A 20,377-nucleotide genomic window follows, 5' to 3' on the forward strand; every position below is an offset into this window, starting at 1 on the left:
GCACGACCTTCCCCCATATTCTTTCTTTTTTTTTTTTTTTTTATAGTTCTAGATTTCTCTGCTAGATGAATCACATCAGTGACATCAGTCACAGGCCTCCCTACTGGTACAAGATCAAGCCACAGAACTGCTTTAACACCAGTTCTGTAGCCTAATCTTATACAGGAGCAAACACTATCTTGCATGTTGCATGAACATTTGTAAGACTAAAAAATGCTATAACATTACCTGCAGAGATTTCAATAAAGTGTGTAATAATACTGTTATGTTTAAAAGTGGTCAAGGAAAGATGCATGAGTTCATCCTTGTTTGTTCTTTCCAATCTACCTATGAATACATGTACATCTGTACATTGTTACAGCTGTAACTGATAAACATACTTTTGTTATTTTTCCACTCTGTAGAATTTGACACGTATTGCCATGATCTAACAAAAGGGTCTGTCTCCAATTCCTCATACCACTCAACCACATATGTGGATGTTTCTGGTTCAGAGGTCTTCCATTGCACCACCACTTCTTCATTTAATGTAGAGGTTACCATTGTTTCAATCATCTGAGAGGCTAAAAATTTAACAGAAAATATCATCAATTCTGTCTTCACAAAAGCTTGAAAAACACATGTAGAATTCAAGAGCAAGTCTCTCTTTTAGAACCCAAATTTTGCAGCGTGCAAAACCTTATAAACCAAGTTACTACCAATTTTGGAAGCAGCTCATAAGCAATTTTGATCAAGATGACAAAGGCAATAGAATAGGAAAGCAAGTTAGTAAGGTCAAGAATGACACTGTAGCAAAGGTGAACCATCAGTCTGCAGAACAGAGGTAATCAAAGTCGGAGAAAAAATCCAGACTGGCAAAGCAGAGGCAAAAATGATCTGATGAAGCAAAGAAAAAAAGAGATGTATTTGGTGGGGGGGAAAGCACACACCAGAGTGGAAAAGGCGGAAAAACCTTTGTGGTGGGATGCAAAAGTGGATAGGGAGGTAGTCAGCAACCTCTAGGACAAAACTACATTTAATCTACATACCCAGTTTTCTGATTAGACATGGAAATTGATTGAGCAGTTCCAGGCGGACACTTGCACTTGCATCATGAACATCTGATGTTAGAAGTGATTCAAGTGTGTCAAATACAATCCCTCTGTCAAATCATGGCTGGCAGCAGGATGTTGCAACACAAGGCTCAAAGCAGTATCAGAATTAAACATAAGAGCCAAAGAGCAACTCTTGTGCTAGAGCAGACCAGCTTTCCACCCCTGGCAGTGGGTGGGATGGGTACTCTGTGAATGCTTATGGAATGAGAATAAACACAAGGCTTCTCTCCCTCCTTCCACTAACACAACTTAGAGACTTCTATTTATCATATCTTTGAATGATGTTGTTGAATACTCTGCAATAGGGCCCTGTGGTAACCAATATTATGAGCTAACAAAAGAACTGGATAGCATTCCATAAATTTATTTTGGAGCTGCAAAGTTAGGAAAAAACCTAAACCAACCAAAAAACCCTGAGAAAGTAATACAGTAGAAAATCAATATGACATCCCAAAGTATTCATATCTTAACAATTGTATCTCAAAACTAAATCCCTAATTATCTATAACAGAAATATGATTCGTTATGGCAAAATATGACAAGATATACATAGATACATGTGACAGAAGTCCTTAGCACAATTTTGCTTTCACTGTATCAGAACTTAAACAGGTATGAAAATCACTTTTTCATTAATGAGAAAAATACAACATTGAGAAATCTTACATTTTTCATCAGTGGATGGAATCCTCAAAATAGCTTCAGGAGACTTTCCAGCAGAGTTATAGGCAGTGACAGATATTATATGTGCCTCTTCATTTAAAAATAAGGTGATTTTCTCATCAGTAGAGTTGATTGTCCTTATACATGCAGTCTTTTTTTCTGGAAAATACTGTATTTTGTAGCCTAGAATTCTCCCAGAAGGCTGAAAGCTTTTTAATGGCTGTTACAAAAAAATATACAGTAGTAAGTGTTTTGCAGTGTTATTTGCACAAGCAAAAATATATGCTGCATTAAAGATCAAATTACAAAACTGTTATACTTTATTTAGAAAAGCAAGGTATTTTCTTTAGGCCCATCTTCAGAACAGACAGCCATGACAATTTCCTTGATGTACTTCAAAAGTCAAATGCTGAGATTTGAAATACAAGGAGCCTCTGGACAATGTACTAGAAGATTAAAGTGAATTTAAACACAGTTTGGTAAACTGGATTATTTAAATGCAGTTTAAGGACTTTCAATGAATGATCCAAACACAATTAAATGCTCCCTTTTCACAGAGATTACAAAACTCCATTCATCTACCATTCAGTAAACAAAAGCCTTTTCAATCCTAATTTAGTTCAGTGAGGTTTTTTTTCTGGTAACAGCAAATACCTCTGGAAATTTTATGCTCTACAGCAGTAAAATACTTAAAGACAACATCAGCTACAGGATACCAATATGCCTATCAATTCACAAAAAAATGTATATACCTTCCACATAAGATGTACAGATCTGTTTCTAGATGAGCGTGAAGACTCAATTACTCTCCACAAATCCACTTTCTGGGAAGGAGCTATTTAAAGACAAAAAAAAAAACAAACTTGCAATTTGTAGCTACATTAAAGAGACAGTTTAACATGGTGAAAACAAGCAAAAGGTTTCTCTAATACGGTGAAAACAATCAAAAGGTTTCAAACATAGAGTCTAAGAGAAACTTACTAAAAATAAGTTTATTCTTCTGTAGTGCTATGCCTTTTTTCCCCTAATTAGGTACTTCCTTCTTTCCATAAGTTTCCTGCTGATCACTTCTATTTGTTAAGTTCTAGAGTGTCCTAGAAGAGATTTTCTAGTCTTGTTTTATAACTGGCACTTTGATTTCTCTACTTAAAATTTATTTCATTGAATATACATGCTGCACTACTTTTCTGCTACTCTCTTACTTTGCATTGTTAAATCTTCCATCTACACTCTTAAGTTTTCTTATCTTTAAACAAAATACACATACTCCGTTTAAGTAACAGGATTGTAAATTCAATATAGGAACTGAACTCTGAAACACAATTTTTCCCTGCTAAACCCTAATGCCTCGAAGTGTAGCAGAAGAAAGCTTTCACAGGTAGGCAGCCTACCTTTTTCTTCTGTACTTTCCTTTTTCTCTCCACTCCATCCACTCCAAAATGCTGACTCATTATTCATACACCGAATGGCAACAGAATAGTCTGTGGAGTCCCACAGACCTGTGAGATTACATGATACTATTTTATCTTTTTTAGAATTCAGGGACACGTTGACAAATTCCTGGAAATACATATATGAACAAAAGTTATTTGATATAAAATTGCATGAAGATATATGACTTATTTTCTTAAAAAAAAAAAAAAAAAAAATTCCGTTTTTGTGTAGCACCTTTGTTCTTCCTGTAAAACTCCAGAGTTTGAAAAACTTGATCCCAAACTAGGTCTCTACTGCCTGACCTATGGCTTGAACAGTGTGCAGCTCACATGAGATTCTAGAGCAGCTGTGCACAGAAGCTGCTGGAGGAATGCATGTCCCACTGGAGGGAAGCCAAGTGGTTATTGCTAAAGCCATTACTACAACAGTGTTCCACAACAGCATCCTGGAGGAAGCAGTGATTCCCCCCACCACAGTTTGTGAGTTAGCTGGGTACTTGTTTCCAGTCCTGTTTGAGTTACAAGACCTTCTAGCTCAGCCATACAACATGTGGCCGTGGACTGCCCCAGAGATTATCAGCATAGGATTAAAATGAAAAGGCAAATGAAAAGACAAAAAATTCAGATACCAAGAGGCAAAAAATTAGATGAAGCCTGTAAGTGATGAAGGAAGATGGGAATGTGAGAAATAAACGGTGTGGGATCTTTTCAAAAAAGTAGTGACAATGTGAGTCATTTCTTTGTCTTAAAATGAACCTCACTCACTCCCAACACATACAACAGGGCTAAAACACAGTGAAGAAATTCCTGGCTTCCATGAGTTGAACCTTCCAATGGAAAGTGAATCAGTCTATAACAATGCAGACTGTGCTATAACAACTACAACAAATGCAGACACCCGCTCATAGGAACACCATAATGGGAAGTGCAGTGCCTAATGTAACTGAAGATTTTAGTCTGTTCTGATTTCAAGAAACTCACTGTCAAAAAATACCTGCTTCTACAAGAATGAATTCAGGGCTCTCCAAACCACTGTAGGTGACAGACTCTGCAACAAATCTACAATGAAAAGATTGCTCCAAAACTATTATCAACCTCTGGCAGAACCTGACACAGAATTGGAGACACCTCACAGCAGGTTTTAGTTACTTGCCAAAAGGCTGTCACTGGTATTGCATTATAATTAGGAACTTAGAAATTTAGTATATGCAAGTACAAAAACAGGTCACATGTTTTTCACTCAGTAAAAACAGTTCACACCAAACTATTTAGACTGGTTTTGTCTGATGACTTTAAAGGCCAAGAAGGTATCTGTCATTTGCTCAAATATTTTCTAGTTGGTTTTTTTGGGGGGTTGGTTTTGGTTCATTGAGGGGTTTTTGCATATATGTGCTGACAGAGAAACAGCTCCTATGTCTTTACTAGTCATGGATAGCTACTGTTTCTTCTGGAATGTCTGTGTGAAAATCCAGAGGTGTGAGCTGAGGAAGCAAATGGACAGACTGTACTTGATTTCTAATGCAAGTGCTGAAAAATAGCAAGCATAAACTATAAAGCTATAGCCCTCCACGGACCTCAGAGCAGTAGGTGTCACAAGGGGACCAGTGCCTTGGCTCCAAAGGGATAAACATCTCAAACAGATCTTTTAAACAATCATTAGTTCCATTTCCAGTACCCCAACTGGACCTGAGCCCTCCTGCCCATCCAATCATTCTGAATATTATATCCTGAATCCAAGAAATAGTATGCCATATTTACAGTAATGATGCTCAAGAACATGAGAAAGATGCTAGTTAGAAACATCTTTAACATTAGAAACTTTTTTAAAGCTCTGATGACTACCTTGATGTATTTTTTTCTCCCAAAATTTTACATGTAGTGCAAGTGCATAAAACAGCAGACAGACTGTTCAATGAAATTAAAAAAACAATCCAAGAAACTTGGCCACTTCTTTAATCTGAAAGAAGAAATAGTAAAACTACAAACACGACCCCTTCCATATTGAGAACCACAGGAACAGATCAGCTGAAATATGCAAATACTGGGTTTTTTTTACAACCATTCTACTTAAGTGTCAGGAAGACAAACTAAGAAAATAACTTCCCTCATTTTCCATCTTGCAAAATTGGTACTTGCATTCACTTTCAAATAAATTTAACATCATTCCATCTTAATCAGATTCAAATAATGTGGTTGTGAGCAACTGCTGTTTTCAACACCAAAATGCAAGAGAAAAATAAAATATTGTGACTGATTGCATGTATAATCCCTTGGCCTAGGGTCATCCCTCAACCTTCCACAGAATAATACTGAGAAGCACGATATGTATCAAAACAGATAATGAACAAAAGAGAAAGGACAATTAACCCTAGAAAACCAAACAGTGCTCTTAAGATCACGCACCCCTGATAACATTCTACTACAATAGCAAGGTTATTATCATTATATCAAAAAACCTGTTGCTTTTCTTTCTTCTACAATTTTTATAATATTAAGATGTTAGTCACAAAGAAACTGGCATGCAAAAGAAAAATTATGTAACTTACGGTAAAGTTTGAATACAAGTTTCTGTATTGAACCTGGCAAATTATATGTTTTAAAGGGATAATTTTCTCAGGCATTTTCCAGGTTACCATAAGTAACTGCTTAATACCAGGGATTTTTTTTACTGAAAGTATTTCAGGAGAGGCAAATTTCTCTAGAAAGAAGAAACAAAAACATTAAGAGAGGAAAATGCTTCTATAAAAGTTGAAAATTTCTGTGTGTTCCAAGTTAAATCCTTATCCCAGTAACACACATCCTATTGGAGTATTCACGTGATGGTTTATTTTCTAGACATAATCCTACATATGAGAAGTAATCTGTAAGAGAAATTGCACACATAACTGATTTAATTACTTGGGACTTTGAACAATACGATCTAGTGGAAGGTGTCCCTGCCCACCCAAGCCTTTTTATGATTCTGTGATTCTACTCACAAACCTGCTCTCAAATAGATGTCTTTCATTTGTATCAGCACTGAAAAATATTACCCAGTGATAACAGCAGAGAAAACAAATGAAACAGAGCTGGGATGCCAAAGACAAGACTGAACTGCAGATGAGAAAAGAATTCAGCTGAAAAGGATTTGAGGGGGAGAGAAGTGTAAAGGAGATGATGGGAAAAGAATGGCCTAGCAATGAGAAAAAACAAGTCTGGCATGGAGAATGTGGAGTGTAATGAGAGCCATATGTGAAGAGTAATGAGGAGTCACAGCAGGTCTGAATACAGGAATAAAGGGTATGACCAATGTTGAGTGCTGCAGCAAAAAGTAGTCAGTTACAAGAGTTACTGATTAACAACACCAAAACGAACAGAGGAGAAGCATGGGACAGAAGGATAAGGGACAGACAAAATAATATTCTTTTGTACAATTATTACCTCACATAGAACAGGTGGGTTTTTTTAACAGTCCTAACCAGAAAATAGAATAGCAAAGCAAATAATGGATGGCCCTTGAGAAACTGCAATATCACTATTCATTACAGCCAGGTGTTGCAATGATATTTGGTGCCACTCAGAAATATTAGCATCTGAGTACCAATTAGGATGACAAAAAGTTTTAATATAAGGCCTTCACTTCTCAGTAATCAAAAATTTATAATGGATATATCAGATATTAGCTTAAATAAGTATTGTTGCAGTTAGATGTTGCATAGCATGAAAACAACACCCTGTCATTTCTCACCACCTCACAGTCAGATCAAGAAACTGCTGACAATTACTCCTGAAACACCAACCAATTTGAAGGATTTTACATGGAAAGGTGATAAATTAAATCTTTATTAATTCTTTTTTAATTACCTATTTTTTGCAAAGGTATAGAAACACACTCTGTTAAGGATGCACCCAAAACATTTTTAGCTTCCACTTGAAAACAAAAATCATTACTATAATCATTGTATGGATAAAAAAATGAACACGACTCTGTTGTATTCTGACAGGATCTGACTGTATACGGAGAACTCATCCTATAAAAGAGAACAAAAAAAATAGTTAGAAACCAGAGGACATTCTTAGAATAATTCAAACAAATTCTTAGGTTATCATCTTAGGTTATATATTAGGTTATCATCTTTGAGGCTGCAAGACTTTTTTACCAGTGAACATCTTTAGACAACATGTTTGTGCAAATGAATACCCTTTTCTAATTTCCCTGCCCCCTTGTACCAGTGCTTTTGCAGTCCCATGCTAACTCATCTAGGGAGATACCAGGATTAAAACTAATGTTTAGATTTGGCTGGAAATAGTTCTGCAGTCCAATTGACTCTGTGGCTAATAAAAAGTCTGTGCCTATACAGGAAGGAGTAATATTGAAATGTGCTTGCAATGGCTGTTTTAGCTTCTGGCTTCACAAATGCAGCTAAGTTATAAAATACAGAAACACCAGAAGTAGTAAGAAAGTTACACATTAAAAGGGTAGAAGACTAAAACATCAGAGCTAAAATGGAGATAAAACTAAAGAGGTTTCCCTACCTCACAATTTAAATTAAAAAGATAGTATACACTAGCACAATAGTGCTAGTACCATCCAGATGGAAAAAGTACCATCCAGAGTCTGAATTCCTTCCTATTCTCAAGAATAACTTTAGGCATTTTAGAAATATCTTCATGAAACAGTATTACCTGGAGTCTTGATTAGGCAGAAAAAAAGCCCTACTTAGGCAGAAAAAAGCACTACTACTACTACTACTACTACTACTACTACTACAGAAACAGCACTGTCAGATTGACAAGTTCATCTGGGATAGATCTGTGCTATCACCTTCAAAATCCTTTCTGAGACCTGCCTTGGAACATCACTGATTTCACTGTTTTCACAGTTACTTATGAAAAAGCAAGCTCCTAACCAACATTTAAAATCTAATAGAAATTGAAAGAACCAAGTATCTGTGCTTTTACACTGGAAAGCATGAGACCACACACATAATTCGTATTTGTAAAAAGAAATCCCCAAGCAATCCAAAAGGACAGCTCTGGATTTTTTCACTGAAACCTTATGACTCCAAGGGTCACTAGGTCAAACTTTACTGGAGTCAAGCAGAATACTGCAGTAAAGCAGTGGTTTAATGCATTTTGATGGAAATTTTTTAAAGCAGATGAGAAAGCAAACTTTTTTACACACCCAAAATGAGGATAATTCATTACATAGAAAGTTTTTGGGAAACCCTCCCATAAAATGCCTCCATTCTCCATTTGTGCGTATGGGCATTCAACTTTCAATCTCACTAGTAATGTTACTTCAAAGAACAAGTGAGTATCAACCCTGATATATACATTTCTCTACTGAATATTCATTGAGAATGCTTATTTCCTTTATACAGCACACTAAAAAGGTATCAGACTGCAAGTATTTTCAACAACTACCAACCCTGAATTAACCAATTTAAATTACTGAGAAATGCCAATACTCCAGTCTCCGTGATGATTTCAAGTTTTCTTTAAACAGAAGTCAGGATGAGAGAGGAAGAGAACTGGTTGCCACACCCCAGCAGCCCAGTGCCCAGTATCTCTAGTACTTACAGTTTTCGGTAAAGAGTATAGTTTGTTGTAAAACTTGTTTCTCTTCCTGCACTCCAGGTACAGGTAAGGTTAACATCATAGAAGTAAATGCAGGAAATATTTTCTGGCATGTCTGGACGAACTACAATTAGCAAGGTTAAAAAAAAAAACAAAACAGTAGAAGTAACTTTATGTACACCTGATTTTGTTGGTCAAAAAGCAATTATGGCAAACTTCATTCAGTGTCTTCATAGCCCTTCATTTTATTATCCCTCACTGCCCTCAGAACACTTCACAAAGCCAAATTCAAAACCACTCAATCTTACCCTGAGGAGACAGTGAGATTTTCTCCAACTTCTCAGAAATACCTTACTAAGTGTGTCTAAAGGCAGTAACTCTTTAACTATCATATATCAAACCACTTCATACACTGTCTTCAACATCTAAGCATATACATACCCCGTCTATCCCCTAAAACACATCTGTAGTTTAAGGTGAGTCCAGAAAGTAAGAGGAAAACAAACTGCAAAAGCACCAATAAAAAGGCATTCCGTGACAGACAGAACTCCTTTTGGTTCTCTCTCTAAATATCTAATTATTTACCCTATGAAAGACCTGAATCTGAGAAACCTTCCCAGCCTCAAGAGTGCCGAAGTTCCTGGGAAACAGATCTATGTGACCTCAAAAAGATCACTAATTCTGGACTCTCATTATCTTAAAAGCAAGATAGCACAAAGGAAACAATCTTCTGCAATCTCTATAGTCTGAAGTCATCCATAAAAATGTAACACCCTGAAAGACTTTTTTGTTACAGTTCAATTTCTTCACTGGTTAGAAGAAAGTGGAGTAGAAAAGAAGAGAACTGTGCCCAGTGAAATAAACTAGTTGAAAAAGCCCTCTTTTCAAAACAGCATTTTTCTGTCCCATCTAATAGAACTGTCAAAAGATCTTGCTTTTATCAACAAGCTTGCAGCACACTAAGCTTTGCAGACAAGCAAGGCTTTTGCTGGATTTTTTTCTACAGATGTTTTGCTTTTATTGCTTCTTTATTAGAATGGGAGGCCCAGTCACCTGCTAGTATCATCTCGACTTAATCTGTTCAATGAATTAGAGAATTCATATACATATTTTAACATTCTCCATAAGAGAGTGCAAATATAATTTCTTTGGAAGAGAAGATTAGAGAGGAAATAATCTCTGGAGAAAGCTTAAACTGGCTAGTCTAGAAAGAAGATATAACCAAAGAGACAGACCCACTATCTTTGGAACTCAACAGAAAACTTCATCTGGGCAAAAGGGTCTGAGAGGCTACAGATCTGTGCCAGTAAGAAATGCTGGTAATTTCATGCTTTATTTCAGAAAAAAAAAAATATGTATATAAATATATATATACTTGAATACATGTGTTTTAAAATCCAACAACCAAAGTAGCTGTTTTAGAAGTAAAATTATTATATTAAGTTATTAAAAAGTGTTAAGATTATTCTTTCTGCCTTTCTACTTACAGCCAGATTTAACTACTGTGTGAACCAAAGGTAGTTCCTTGTCCAAGTATTTCATGAGACATTCCACATAAGCTGTGCTGTAAGTGAAATTATGGATGGTTATATTAGATACAGTCTCATTCACAATTTTATATTCTTCTGGAGAAATCAATGTATCATTCAGTTTCCAGATGATGTGATTTGCATTTCTCTGAGGTGTGTCACTCTTTCTAAGAACGCAAGATAGTTCCAGGGAGGATCCTCTTTCAATTTCAGGAGATGAAGGAAAAATGTTAGCATCTCTGATGGAGTATTCATCTGAAAACAAAATCAAAGACATCACATAGCCATATTCCTCTTAAAATACTAGTGGAAAAATGGTAAGTTGTCTTGTTGTCTAAAGATAATTTCATTTTCTTTTTCATTTAGAAATCAAATAAAATGCCCAGTTAGTCATTGAAATCAGACACTGTTGCTTGAAAATGCAGTTCACATTAATTACTGTATTACAATTGGTGTTTACATTAGAGTGATATTTCAACAACTTCACAGAAACAATGAGGAAGTTTCCACTCATATACTTTATTAATAAACTTAAAGGAAGAAAAAAAAAGCTTGTACTTCAAGCCTGTTTTTACAAAACATTCCTATATATAAAAGATATGCATGTAACTTACATGCATGTATCATTATTACTTACAATATCCAAAAATACATTAAATCAGTAAAGCTAAAATTTACAACTAAGCTGCAATATATTTCAGAACTCTTCAAAATTTCATTTGGCAAATTTTACCTTTTGGAAAAATTTCTTATGGCAAGACAGGTGCTAATAATCCAGAAACATACCTGCTACAGAACTGCAGAGTAGGACAAACATCCAAACCAAATTGTTGAACATTTCCTTCTCAAATAAGTATGGGCAGAAAATGCTATCATAAAATAAAAATAAAAATAATGTTTATTTTTAAAGTAAAGTTAAGATGCCCTTTTAGTACTTTGTTAGGATTTGTGCAAGAGTTAATAATGTTAGTAGCTTTTCCCATTTGTATTCAAGTGAAATATTGCTTTGTCTAAGTGTTACTTACCTGAACAATGGAGAAATTTGATGCAATTTTACTAAGACAAGTTGTGTACATTTCCTATAACAAAGAGAAAGACAAGTGTACCTATAACACTGTGGGAAATCCAATCCACACAAGAGTTTTACCTTCCAAGGATCATGTAAATAACTGGTAAGAAATGTATCTCCATTCACTTGACATTCAGCCTGCCTAGTCTTTTCTAAGCAGATTCATCTAGCAAATTCTTTTGAAAATGAAGGCTGCTGTAAGAGAAGGAATTATCTGCCTATCATGTTCATCACCACCACATAGTCAAGAAATGTTCAGGATGTGGACAACAGTCCAGGTCACCTTTCACCCAAAGGAGGGTGAATTCATATTGTTTTTTCTCTGGTTAAGTGTCCCTTGGAACATACCTGAGTGCACTCTGCAAAGACAAAGGAAGGCACCTCTCCTTGCCTTTCTTTTTATAAAGAACTACTTAACTACTGTCCGGCCAAAAAAAACTCAGATTCTAGGTTAAGTAGGAGGAAAGCAAAATAGCAGACTGATTTCTTCTAGGAGGACAGATGAATCTAGTGTTCTGTAAGAAAAAATTACAAAAATCAAACACTCTTCTTGCCTTGAGTGCTGCTGTCAGCACTTACAGAATCACAGAATGTTTGTTTGGAAGGGACCCCTAGAGACCATCCAAACTCCCTGCTTAGCCAGGGCCTCTTAGAGCCAGCTCCCCAGAATGATGTCCAGACAGCTTCTGAAGGTGTCCCTCGACGGAGAGTCCACAAACTCTCTGGGTAACCTACTCCAGTACTCACCCATTCTCACAGCAAAAAAAAGGTATCTCCTGATGTTCAGAAAGAGCCTACTGTGTTTCAGCTTGTGCCCACTGCCTCTGGTCCTATCACTGGAAAGATCACTATGTCCTCTTTGCACCCTCCCCTCAGGTACTGATGAGATCTTTCTCTTACTGATGAGCAGCTTTCTCTTCTCCAGGCTGAATAGCTCCAGCCCCCACACAGCAGATGTTCCAGTACATTAACTGTCATTGTGGCTGTTCCCTGAACTCTGTCCATGTCTCTCTTGCTATCAGGAGTCCAGAGCTGGACTAAATACTCCAAGCATGTGTCAGCAGTGCAGAACAGAGGGACAGGATCATTTCCCTTGACCTACTAGTTGCAGTCCTAACACAGCCCAGGAAACCAGCATTCTTTTCACAAGGGCACATTGCTGGCTCACGTTCTACTGGGTGTCAGGGACAAACAGAACATTTTCTGCAAAGCTGCCCTCCACCTGGCCAGGTCCCTGTACGGCTGTCTGGGGTTGCACCTCCCAGACAAAGGATTTGGCACTTCTCCTTATTGAACTTCATGAAGTTCCTGCCAGCCCATTTCTCCAGCCAAGGTCGCTGTGGACAGCAGCTCAACCCTCTGGTTCATTAGCCACCCCTTCCAGTTTCATGTCATCAGCAAACTCACTGCAGACAGTCTCTGCCAGAGCGTTCTAATCCAGAACACTAAAGAAAATGTTGAACAGGACTGGATCCAGTATTGCCCACTGGGAGACACCACCATTGGCCTCCATTAAGCCAGTTTTCAATTCACCTCACTGCTCATCCAGCCCCTGCTTCCTCAGCTTGTCTGTACGAACCCCTGTAAAGTGGTCCAATTCCAGCATGAATGGCAACCCACACTACTCCTTTGGCTAGTAAGTAGAGATCAGCCTGTAGAAAACAGAGGTGTCAGATGCCCTCACCACATGAGGGGCTAGAGCCCACTATTCCTACTTCCTGGACATGCAGCTCTAGTTACTATGCTCATAAGCAACACGTGGGCATTACTACTTTGAAGGTAGCTAGGGTCCATGTTTCACATTAGGTTTTCAGATTTGCCTGGAATTTCAGTTCTCCATTGAACCTGTGTCTCAGGATGGCTCCAGGTGGGAGACAACTACTATCTCCCTAAAACAGGCACACCAGTAGCTTTCAGTCCCAATAAAGTATCTCCTGCTCCCACAGGTTCAGATAATGCCAGGAAGCAGGTGTGCACCAGCTTACTGGACAGAGATCTAAGTGAGATATAGGCAGTACAGATTATACCCCACTCTATGTTTTTTTCCACAAAAACTTCTTGGATTTTCTTAAAAAAATAAACTTAACAGTAATCTAAAAGAGAAAAACATGATAAAAACAATGCTTTGAGCTCAGTTTCTGTCAGAAATCAATTAAAATATTAAGTTTGTCTTGAGAAGCATTTTATAAATTTTGATGCTATGACAGTAAAAAAAATAGGAGAAAAAAAATGAAAAGAACATGTGGGATACAAAGAAAAATGAGGGAGGAGTTTGTCCAGTGACAGTGACATACTCCTAGAATACAGCAGTAGCAAGATGTGTTCCATCAAGAAACAAAGCCAGTACATAAAGAGAATGTATTACTACTTATTCATATAGGATGTATGTTTTTGCTCTCAAAGAAGTAAAGATGGATTACACTATTCATGGCAATAAAAAAAAGTAGTTTTTCCAAGTATTCTGTACCAGCACAACACTGGAAGCTTTTCTCATTGCCCTTCATTTAATGGCCTTCTCCAGATTTAATTCTATCAAGACTCTTAGTTTTCCTAACTTGATCCCTGGCTGCTCTTTGTACTCCTCCCAGGCTACCTGTTCCTACTTCTATTCGGTATGGACTTCCTTTTTGTGTTTGAGCTCGTCCAAATAGCCCTCCCAGTGTTTTTGACCAACTTCCTCTTTGTTGGAATGCATCAATCCTTAGCTTGAGAAAGATTTTTATCTTGAGTATCATCCAGCTCTCTTGGGCCCCTCTTCCCTCCAGGCTTTTATCCCATCATATTCTACCAAGCAGGTTCTTGAAGAGGCTGAAGTCTGCTCCTCTGAGTCCAGGATAATGAGCCTACTGTCCTTGCTGCCTTAAGGATCTTGATCAAATTCCAGCATTTCACAGTCATGGAAGTCAAGATTGCCCCTGAGCTTCATCTTCCCACCAGCCCCTCCATGTTGGGGATAACACAGTCCACCATAGCACTTCTCCTCATTGACTCCACTGCCACTTGGAGATGGAAGTAACCACCAACACATTCCAAAAACCCCTTAGATTGAACATGTCTAGCTGTGCTGTCCTTCAGAGAGATGGGGAAGTTGAAGACCCCCATGAACACCAGGGTTTATGAACAAAAGGCTCCTCAAATCTGTCTGTAGAGAGTCTCATCTGCTCAGCCTTCCTGGTCAGGTAGCCTGTAGCAGACCTCCACTATGATGTCCCCTTGTCCCTGTCCCCTGTCCCTGCCCCATCACTGGTCTGTCAGCTCCTCTCCTGCCCCCAGGCAGAGCTCTGTGCTCCCCAGTGGTCACTGGATAAAAGACAACACCATCTCCTCACCTCCCCTGCCTGTCCTTCATAAATATCCTTCCATTCCAGCACTCCAGCCATAGGAACCATCCCACCACATCTCCACTATGCCAAGACCACAGCTTTGCAGGCACATGTGTTTCTCTAACTCCTAGTTTATTCCCCATAATAAGAGATAAAGCTTCTGCTGATATCCTACACATGTGGATTTGCTATTTTTGAGGGACATGAGACAGAAGAGGCTGCATTTCAACCAAAACAGTTCAGCTGTTTCCAATTTTTTCCAAATTTTTTATCATATTCCTTTAACTAGTTCCAGTAATCCCATTCTTTTTTAGGAACTAATTTGAACTCAGAAGTATTGGCAAATCATGAAAATATTTTTGAATGCTTAAGCTGAAAATACCACATACCATGACATATCCCACCACAGTGGAGCACAGCACTACAAGAACAGGCATAACCAAGCTGGCTGCAATGCCAAGTTAGAAGCCTTTGAAAAATTCTAGTTTCACATGAACACCAGAAACCTTAAATAGTCAAAGATTCCATACACACACAGTTGGTGCTCCTCATCCTGTATCCATCCTGTACCTTTTTCCTCTCTTCTAGTGCTTCTCTAGCCACACAGTAAATTACTTCCACTTGCCAAAACATCAGAAAACAAAGGAAAGAAAGTATTTGTACTACATTAGCAAATGTAAGCAACTTGCTACATGATCAGACAAGCATCTGCATTGGTGAAATAGAGGAAAGAACTGGGGAGAGAGACCGCCACAACTTCTCCCAGATGTGAGCTGCCCATCTGGTTCAGACCCCCTGCTTCCACTTTCTTCAGTAGCAATTAGCAGCTGTTTACTTGGCATGGCAGGTCCTAGTTACTACCTGCCAGAAACCAAGGTAGTGACTCAGCAGGTCACTACCTTGACATGCTGCTCAAATCTTACGTGCTTGTCAGGACACTGCTACATGACACGTGACAAAACAGCTCTTTGGCTGTTTAGTGAAGAGGCTGTACATGTGAAAATGATGAGAGAACATGCCCGAGTGAAAATTTCACTGTATGAGCATAAGTGTTTAACTAAAAGATGCCTATAAAACCCAAATTTTAATGACTTAACAAATATGAATAGAACTGTCTTCTTCAAGTGATTAAAAAATTGATTCATCAAAGCCATGCCTTTCCCCATATTATATTTAAGACCATTTCTTAATTGCCCTTCCTCTCCTTTTCAGGACATAAGACCTTTTTCCATTCAGATCCGATTTTAATATTGTTTTTAACGACATGAACTACATGCCTCTGTACACAGTGTAGATGTGACATCTACAAGATGCAACAGAATAAAGAATATGTCACATCGACAAATGTAAAGACAGCATGTCATAGAGTCATTGAATCACAGGACGTTAAGGGTTGGAAGGTATCTTAAAGACCATCTAATCCTAACACTCCCTCCCACGTTCAGCAACACCTCCCAGTAGACCAGCTTGCTCAAGGCCTTATCCAACCTGGCCTCAAACACTTCCAGGAATAGGGCATCCACAACTTCCCTGAGAAACCTGTTCCAGTGTTTCACCACCCTCATAGTAAAGAATTTCTTCCTTGTATCTAATCTAATTTTCCCCCCTTTTAGTGTGTGCCCATTCCTCCTTGCCCTGTCACTCCAGTTCCTGTCAGAGAGTCCCTCTCCCGCTTCCCTGTGGGCCCTTCAGATACCAGAAGGTGTCTGTGAGGTCCCCACAGCCTTCTCTTCTCCAGGCTGAACAGCCCCAACTCGCTCAGCCTATCCTCACAGGGAGGTGCTCCAGTCCCCTCAGCAACCTGCTGGCCCTCCTCTGCATTGCTCTAACAACTCCTTGTCCTCCTGCTGGGGACCCCAGAGCTGGATGCCGTGCTCCAGGTGGGGTCTCAGCAGAGCAGAGGAGCAGAATCCCCTCCCTCAATCTGCTGGCCAATGCTGCTTTGGATGCAGCCCAGGATTTCCTTGTGAAAAAGGACTGTGGGCTCATGGTGAGTTTTTCACCAGCCACCACCCCCAGGTCCTTCCCCACAGGGCTGCTCTCAATCACTTCTCTGCCCAGCCTGTGGGTGTGGCTGGGATTGCTGCAATGCAGGTGTAGGACCTTGCACTCAGCCTTGCTGAGCTCCCTGAGGTTTGCATGGTCCCACCTCTCAAGCCAGTCCAGGTCCCTGGGGATGCCATCCCTTCCCTCCTGTGTCGACTGCCCCACCCAGCTCAGTGTCATCAGCAAACTTGCTGAGGGTGCCCTTGATCCCACTGTCCACATCACTGACAAAGGTGTGCAACAGTATCAGCCCCAGGACTGACCCCTGAGGGACACCACTCATCACTGGACTCCATGTGGACAACGAGCTGCTGACCACAACTCTGAGTATCCATGCAGCCAGCTCTTTATCCACTGAGTGGTCCATCCATCAAATACATATCTCTCCAATACAGAGACAAGGATGGCAAGTGGGACAGTGTCAAATTCTTTGCTTAAGTCCAGGTAGCCAATGGGAGTTGCTCTGTCCTTGTCCACCAAAGCTGTAGCTCCATCATAGAAGACCACCATATTTGTCAGGCATGGTTTGCCCTTAGTAAAGCCATGTTTGCTGTCACCAATGACCTCTTTGTTTTCCAAGTGACTTAGCACAGCTTCCAGGAGAATCTGTTCTGTGATCTTGGCACATAGGAGAGACTGACTGGGGCTTCTGCATTGCCCTTCTTTAAAATGGGGGCTATGGTTCCCTTTTTTCAGTCATCAGGGACTTCATTTGATAGCCATAATGCTTCAAAAATTATGTATAGTGGCTTAGCAGCTTCTGCCAAATCACTCAGACCCACAGATGAATCTTACTGGATCCCATGGATTTGTGCACATTCAGGTTCCTTAGATGGTCACAGGCTTGATCCTCTCCTACAGTTGATTTAGGGTCTTCATTCTCCCATTCTCCCTCCATTTACCTTTCTTGACTTGACTGACATGGCCGGAACACTTGCTGTTGAAAGCTTATGTGCAGAGGTTGTTGAGAACCTCAGCCTTTTCTTTGTCCAGGGTATCCATGTCTCCCACTTCCTTTTGAAGAGGGCCCACACTATCCTTAACCTTTCTCTTCCCTGCAACATTTATGGACAAAAGGTGTGCAGTGCCAAATACAGGGGAACAATCCCTGCCCTGCTCCTGCTGGCCACACTATTGCTGAGCCAGGCCAGGATGCCATTGGCCTTCTTGGCCACCTGGGCACAGCCTGGCTCATGTTCAGCTGCTGCCACCAGCACCCCCAGCTCCTTCCCAGCCACTCTGCCCCAGCCTGTGGGGGTTGTGACCCAAGGGCAGGAGCCAGCACTTGGCCTTGTTGAACCTCAAACCACTGCCCTTAGTCCTTCAAACTGTCCAGACCCCTCCTGCCCTCCAGCAGATCAATTCCTGCCCAACTTGGTTTCATCTGCAAACTGACTGAGGGTGCCCCTGATCCCCTTGTGAGGATCAGCGATGAAGACACTGAACAGGATGCGGCCCAAGAAGAACCTCATTAGCAACCAGCTGCCAACTGGATGTGGCACCACTCAGCACTATTCTTTGTTCTTGTCATCTTCAACAATTTTTAACATTTTTGCTGGAACATGACAGGAAAGTCTTTCCTATGAAGTCTGACACTCTACTAAACAACTATGAAGGAAGAAGCTGAATAGACACTCTTTTTATTTAGTCTTTACTATCCATTGCTACAGCTCTCCCATGATGGCTGCTGCATGGAGAGACAGACCTTGTCCTATCCACAGCCAGCAAACACTGAAAGACAGGAGCCTAAGCCTCCACTCTTATCCCTTGGGCCACCCAACCACGATGTTCTGCCAAATGCACCTGGAAAAGCAATAACCATTTGTTTTCAGAACTCCAAGATTCAAATCCATTTGCTCTTAGGGAAATCCTAGAGGGAAAGAGGACATTTCAGGAAAATTATTCAAATATTTACTTTTTGGTAACAGGGTGCACCAGATTCATGATCGGTTGCATCAAAGGTGAGTATCAGTGAGCATCCTAAGAGGAAAATGGAGGGTTTTCTACATTGGTCAAGAGAAGACAATAACAAGTAAACTTAACGGAAGAAGCAGTAAATTTGAGGGACAGATAATGTTTTTTTCAACTCTTTAACCCCTATGACTTATGCCCATCCATGGGAAAAATGACAGACACTGTGATCAAAGATGCTGGGCACACTGATTTCACAATTCACAGTCTTTACCTGAGCTTAAAATAGTCAGTTAAACTTCAGAGCAGGATGCATAGGACTTGAAACACCTTTAAATAGGTGCTATGTACATTTTTTTCTATAAAATAAACCTTTATGTATTTTAAATTATGATGGCCTACCAGAAAACTTAATGATATCATAATCTACTAACACCACTTAAAGTAAATGAATTCAAACAATGCATATCTATTCAGAAAACTACTAAGCTTACAGACATATCTAAAGGAGCCACATGGTGAGGCTCTCAAAATGCTGCATCAACTGTTGACCACTGAAACTTGTTCTAAAAGCACCATAACGTAAAAAAAACCCCAAAACTAAAAAACCACACCAAAAAAAAACAAAAAACCAACCCCTCATCATCATGTCAAACAACTTGTTAACTTAAAAATTTCAAACCAACTGGAAACTGAAAAAGCAGGAAAGGCATTTTTCCTCTTTCAGTCTCTAAATAGCAAATCTAGTCACAAAAGGATAAGATACTTTTGTTCTAAAATTATGAAGGACATAGGGATCAGGAAAAGTCAGTTCTGCTAATAACTGCTGATAACAGTTATTCTGCTTAGTATACGCTGGAGTTACAGATGCAAAACATGTTTTGCAAAGTCTTTTTTTTTCTCATAAAGCAGTACACTAAATATTTGCACATTATAATATAAAATGCTGCTACATTGGAATTTAAATAAAATTTTTAACCACATAAGCTTGATACTAATAGGAAAAAAAAAGAATATAAGTCATTCTTCTCTGAACAAGCATAACAAATAAGTCTCTATAGAAATCTTAAAGTACAAAATGCTCAGATAGATAAAAAAAGCTGCAAAACAGATATTATTTTACTAATTCATCTATTGTACCTCATAAAACAAACAGTATTTTTACAGAAAAAGCTTAAAGTTACAAACGCAAAACAAGATTGACTTTATCTTTACATATCACACAGTGACATCCAATTTGCTAATGCTCACTAAAGGAAAGGTCAGGTCATCAGTATCACTAGAACTAAATTTTGGGTATATTATCAGACATAATGCTGCTTTCAGGCACTGTCCTTCCCTGTTCTTTTTTCACTGACAAAGGAAAAACAGACAAGCTATGGTTTAAAGAGAGTTCCTGTACAGGTCTGTTGCTGGAGCAAGCCTCCTTTTTGGCTCATTGTCTGAGTGACTACAAAGTCTATCTGGGCTGCACAAGTCTACTTTGAGAGATGATTTTGCACCAGATGATTCAGCAAGTAAGACATTATTAGACAATGTCTGCCTTTGTGCCCTTTTGTATTGATGGAGAACAAGCTGTCCTTGGTGTGGCGAGCAACTAGGTGGGCAAAATGGATGGGCAGGGTAGGAGGATCCATACACTGAACTCTAAAGAAACTTACAGCTCTCACTGAAAAGCCAGATCAAAATATTTTACATTTGTCAGATTAAAGCGGCTTTAGTCTTAAGTGTCTTCAATCTGTATTGTACA

The 20,377-nt window shown here is 39.2% G+C and overlaps 1 protein-coding gene across 1 annotated transcript in view; it reads right to left on the minus strand.

The window, feature by feature from the left end:
* The window catches only part of IL31RA (interleukin 31 receptor A), a 34,747-nt gene that overhangs the window by 12,093 nt on the left and 2,277 nt on the right, over positions 1 to 20,377 (minus strand). The window contains exons 2-10 of the mRNA XM_086866912.1: positions 11,065 to 11,147; positions 10,237 to 10,533; positions 8,753 to 8,873; positions 7,034 to 7,200; positions 5,737 to 5,888; positions 3,149 to 3,317; positions 2,510 to 2,592; positions 1,761 to 1,977; positions 381 to 563 (exon numbers count right to left, since the gene is read on the minus strand). Of these exons, the coding sequence (XP_086723038.1) occupies positions 381 to 563; positions 1,761 to 1,977; positions 2,510 to 2,592; positions 3,149 to 3,317; positions 5,737 to 5,888; positions 7,034 to 7,200; positions 8,753 to 8,873; positions 10,237 to 10,533; positions 11,065 to 11,116 (1,441 nt within the window). The 5' untranslated portion in view covers positions 11,117 to 11,147. The remainder of the gene's footprint in view (positions 1 to 380; positions 564 to 1,760; positions 1,978 to 2,509; positions 2,593 to 3,148; positions 3,318 to 5,736; positions 5,889 to 7,033; positions 7,201 to 8,752; positions 8,874 to 10,236; positions 10,534 to 11,064; positions 11,148 to 20,377) is intronic.

The sequence above is a fragment of the Cyanistes caeruleus genome, chromosome Z, assembly GCF_971803275.1.
Source record: "Cyanistes caeruleus chromosome Z, bCyaCae1.hap1.1, whole genome shotgun sequence".
In the NCBI taxonomy this organism is placed as follows: Eukaryota; Metazoa; Chordata; class Aves; order Passeriformes; family Paridae; genus Cyanistes; species Cyanistes caeruleus.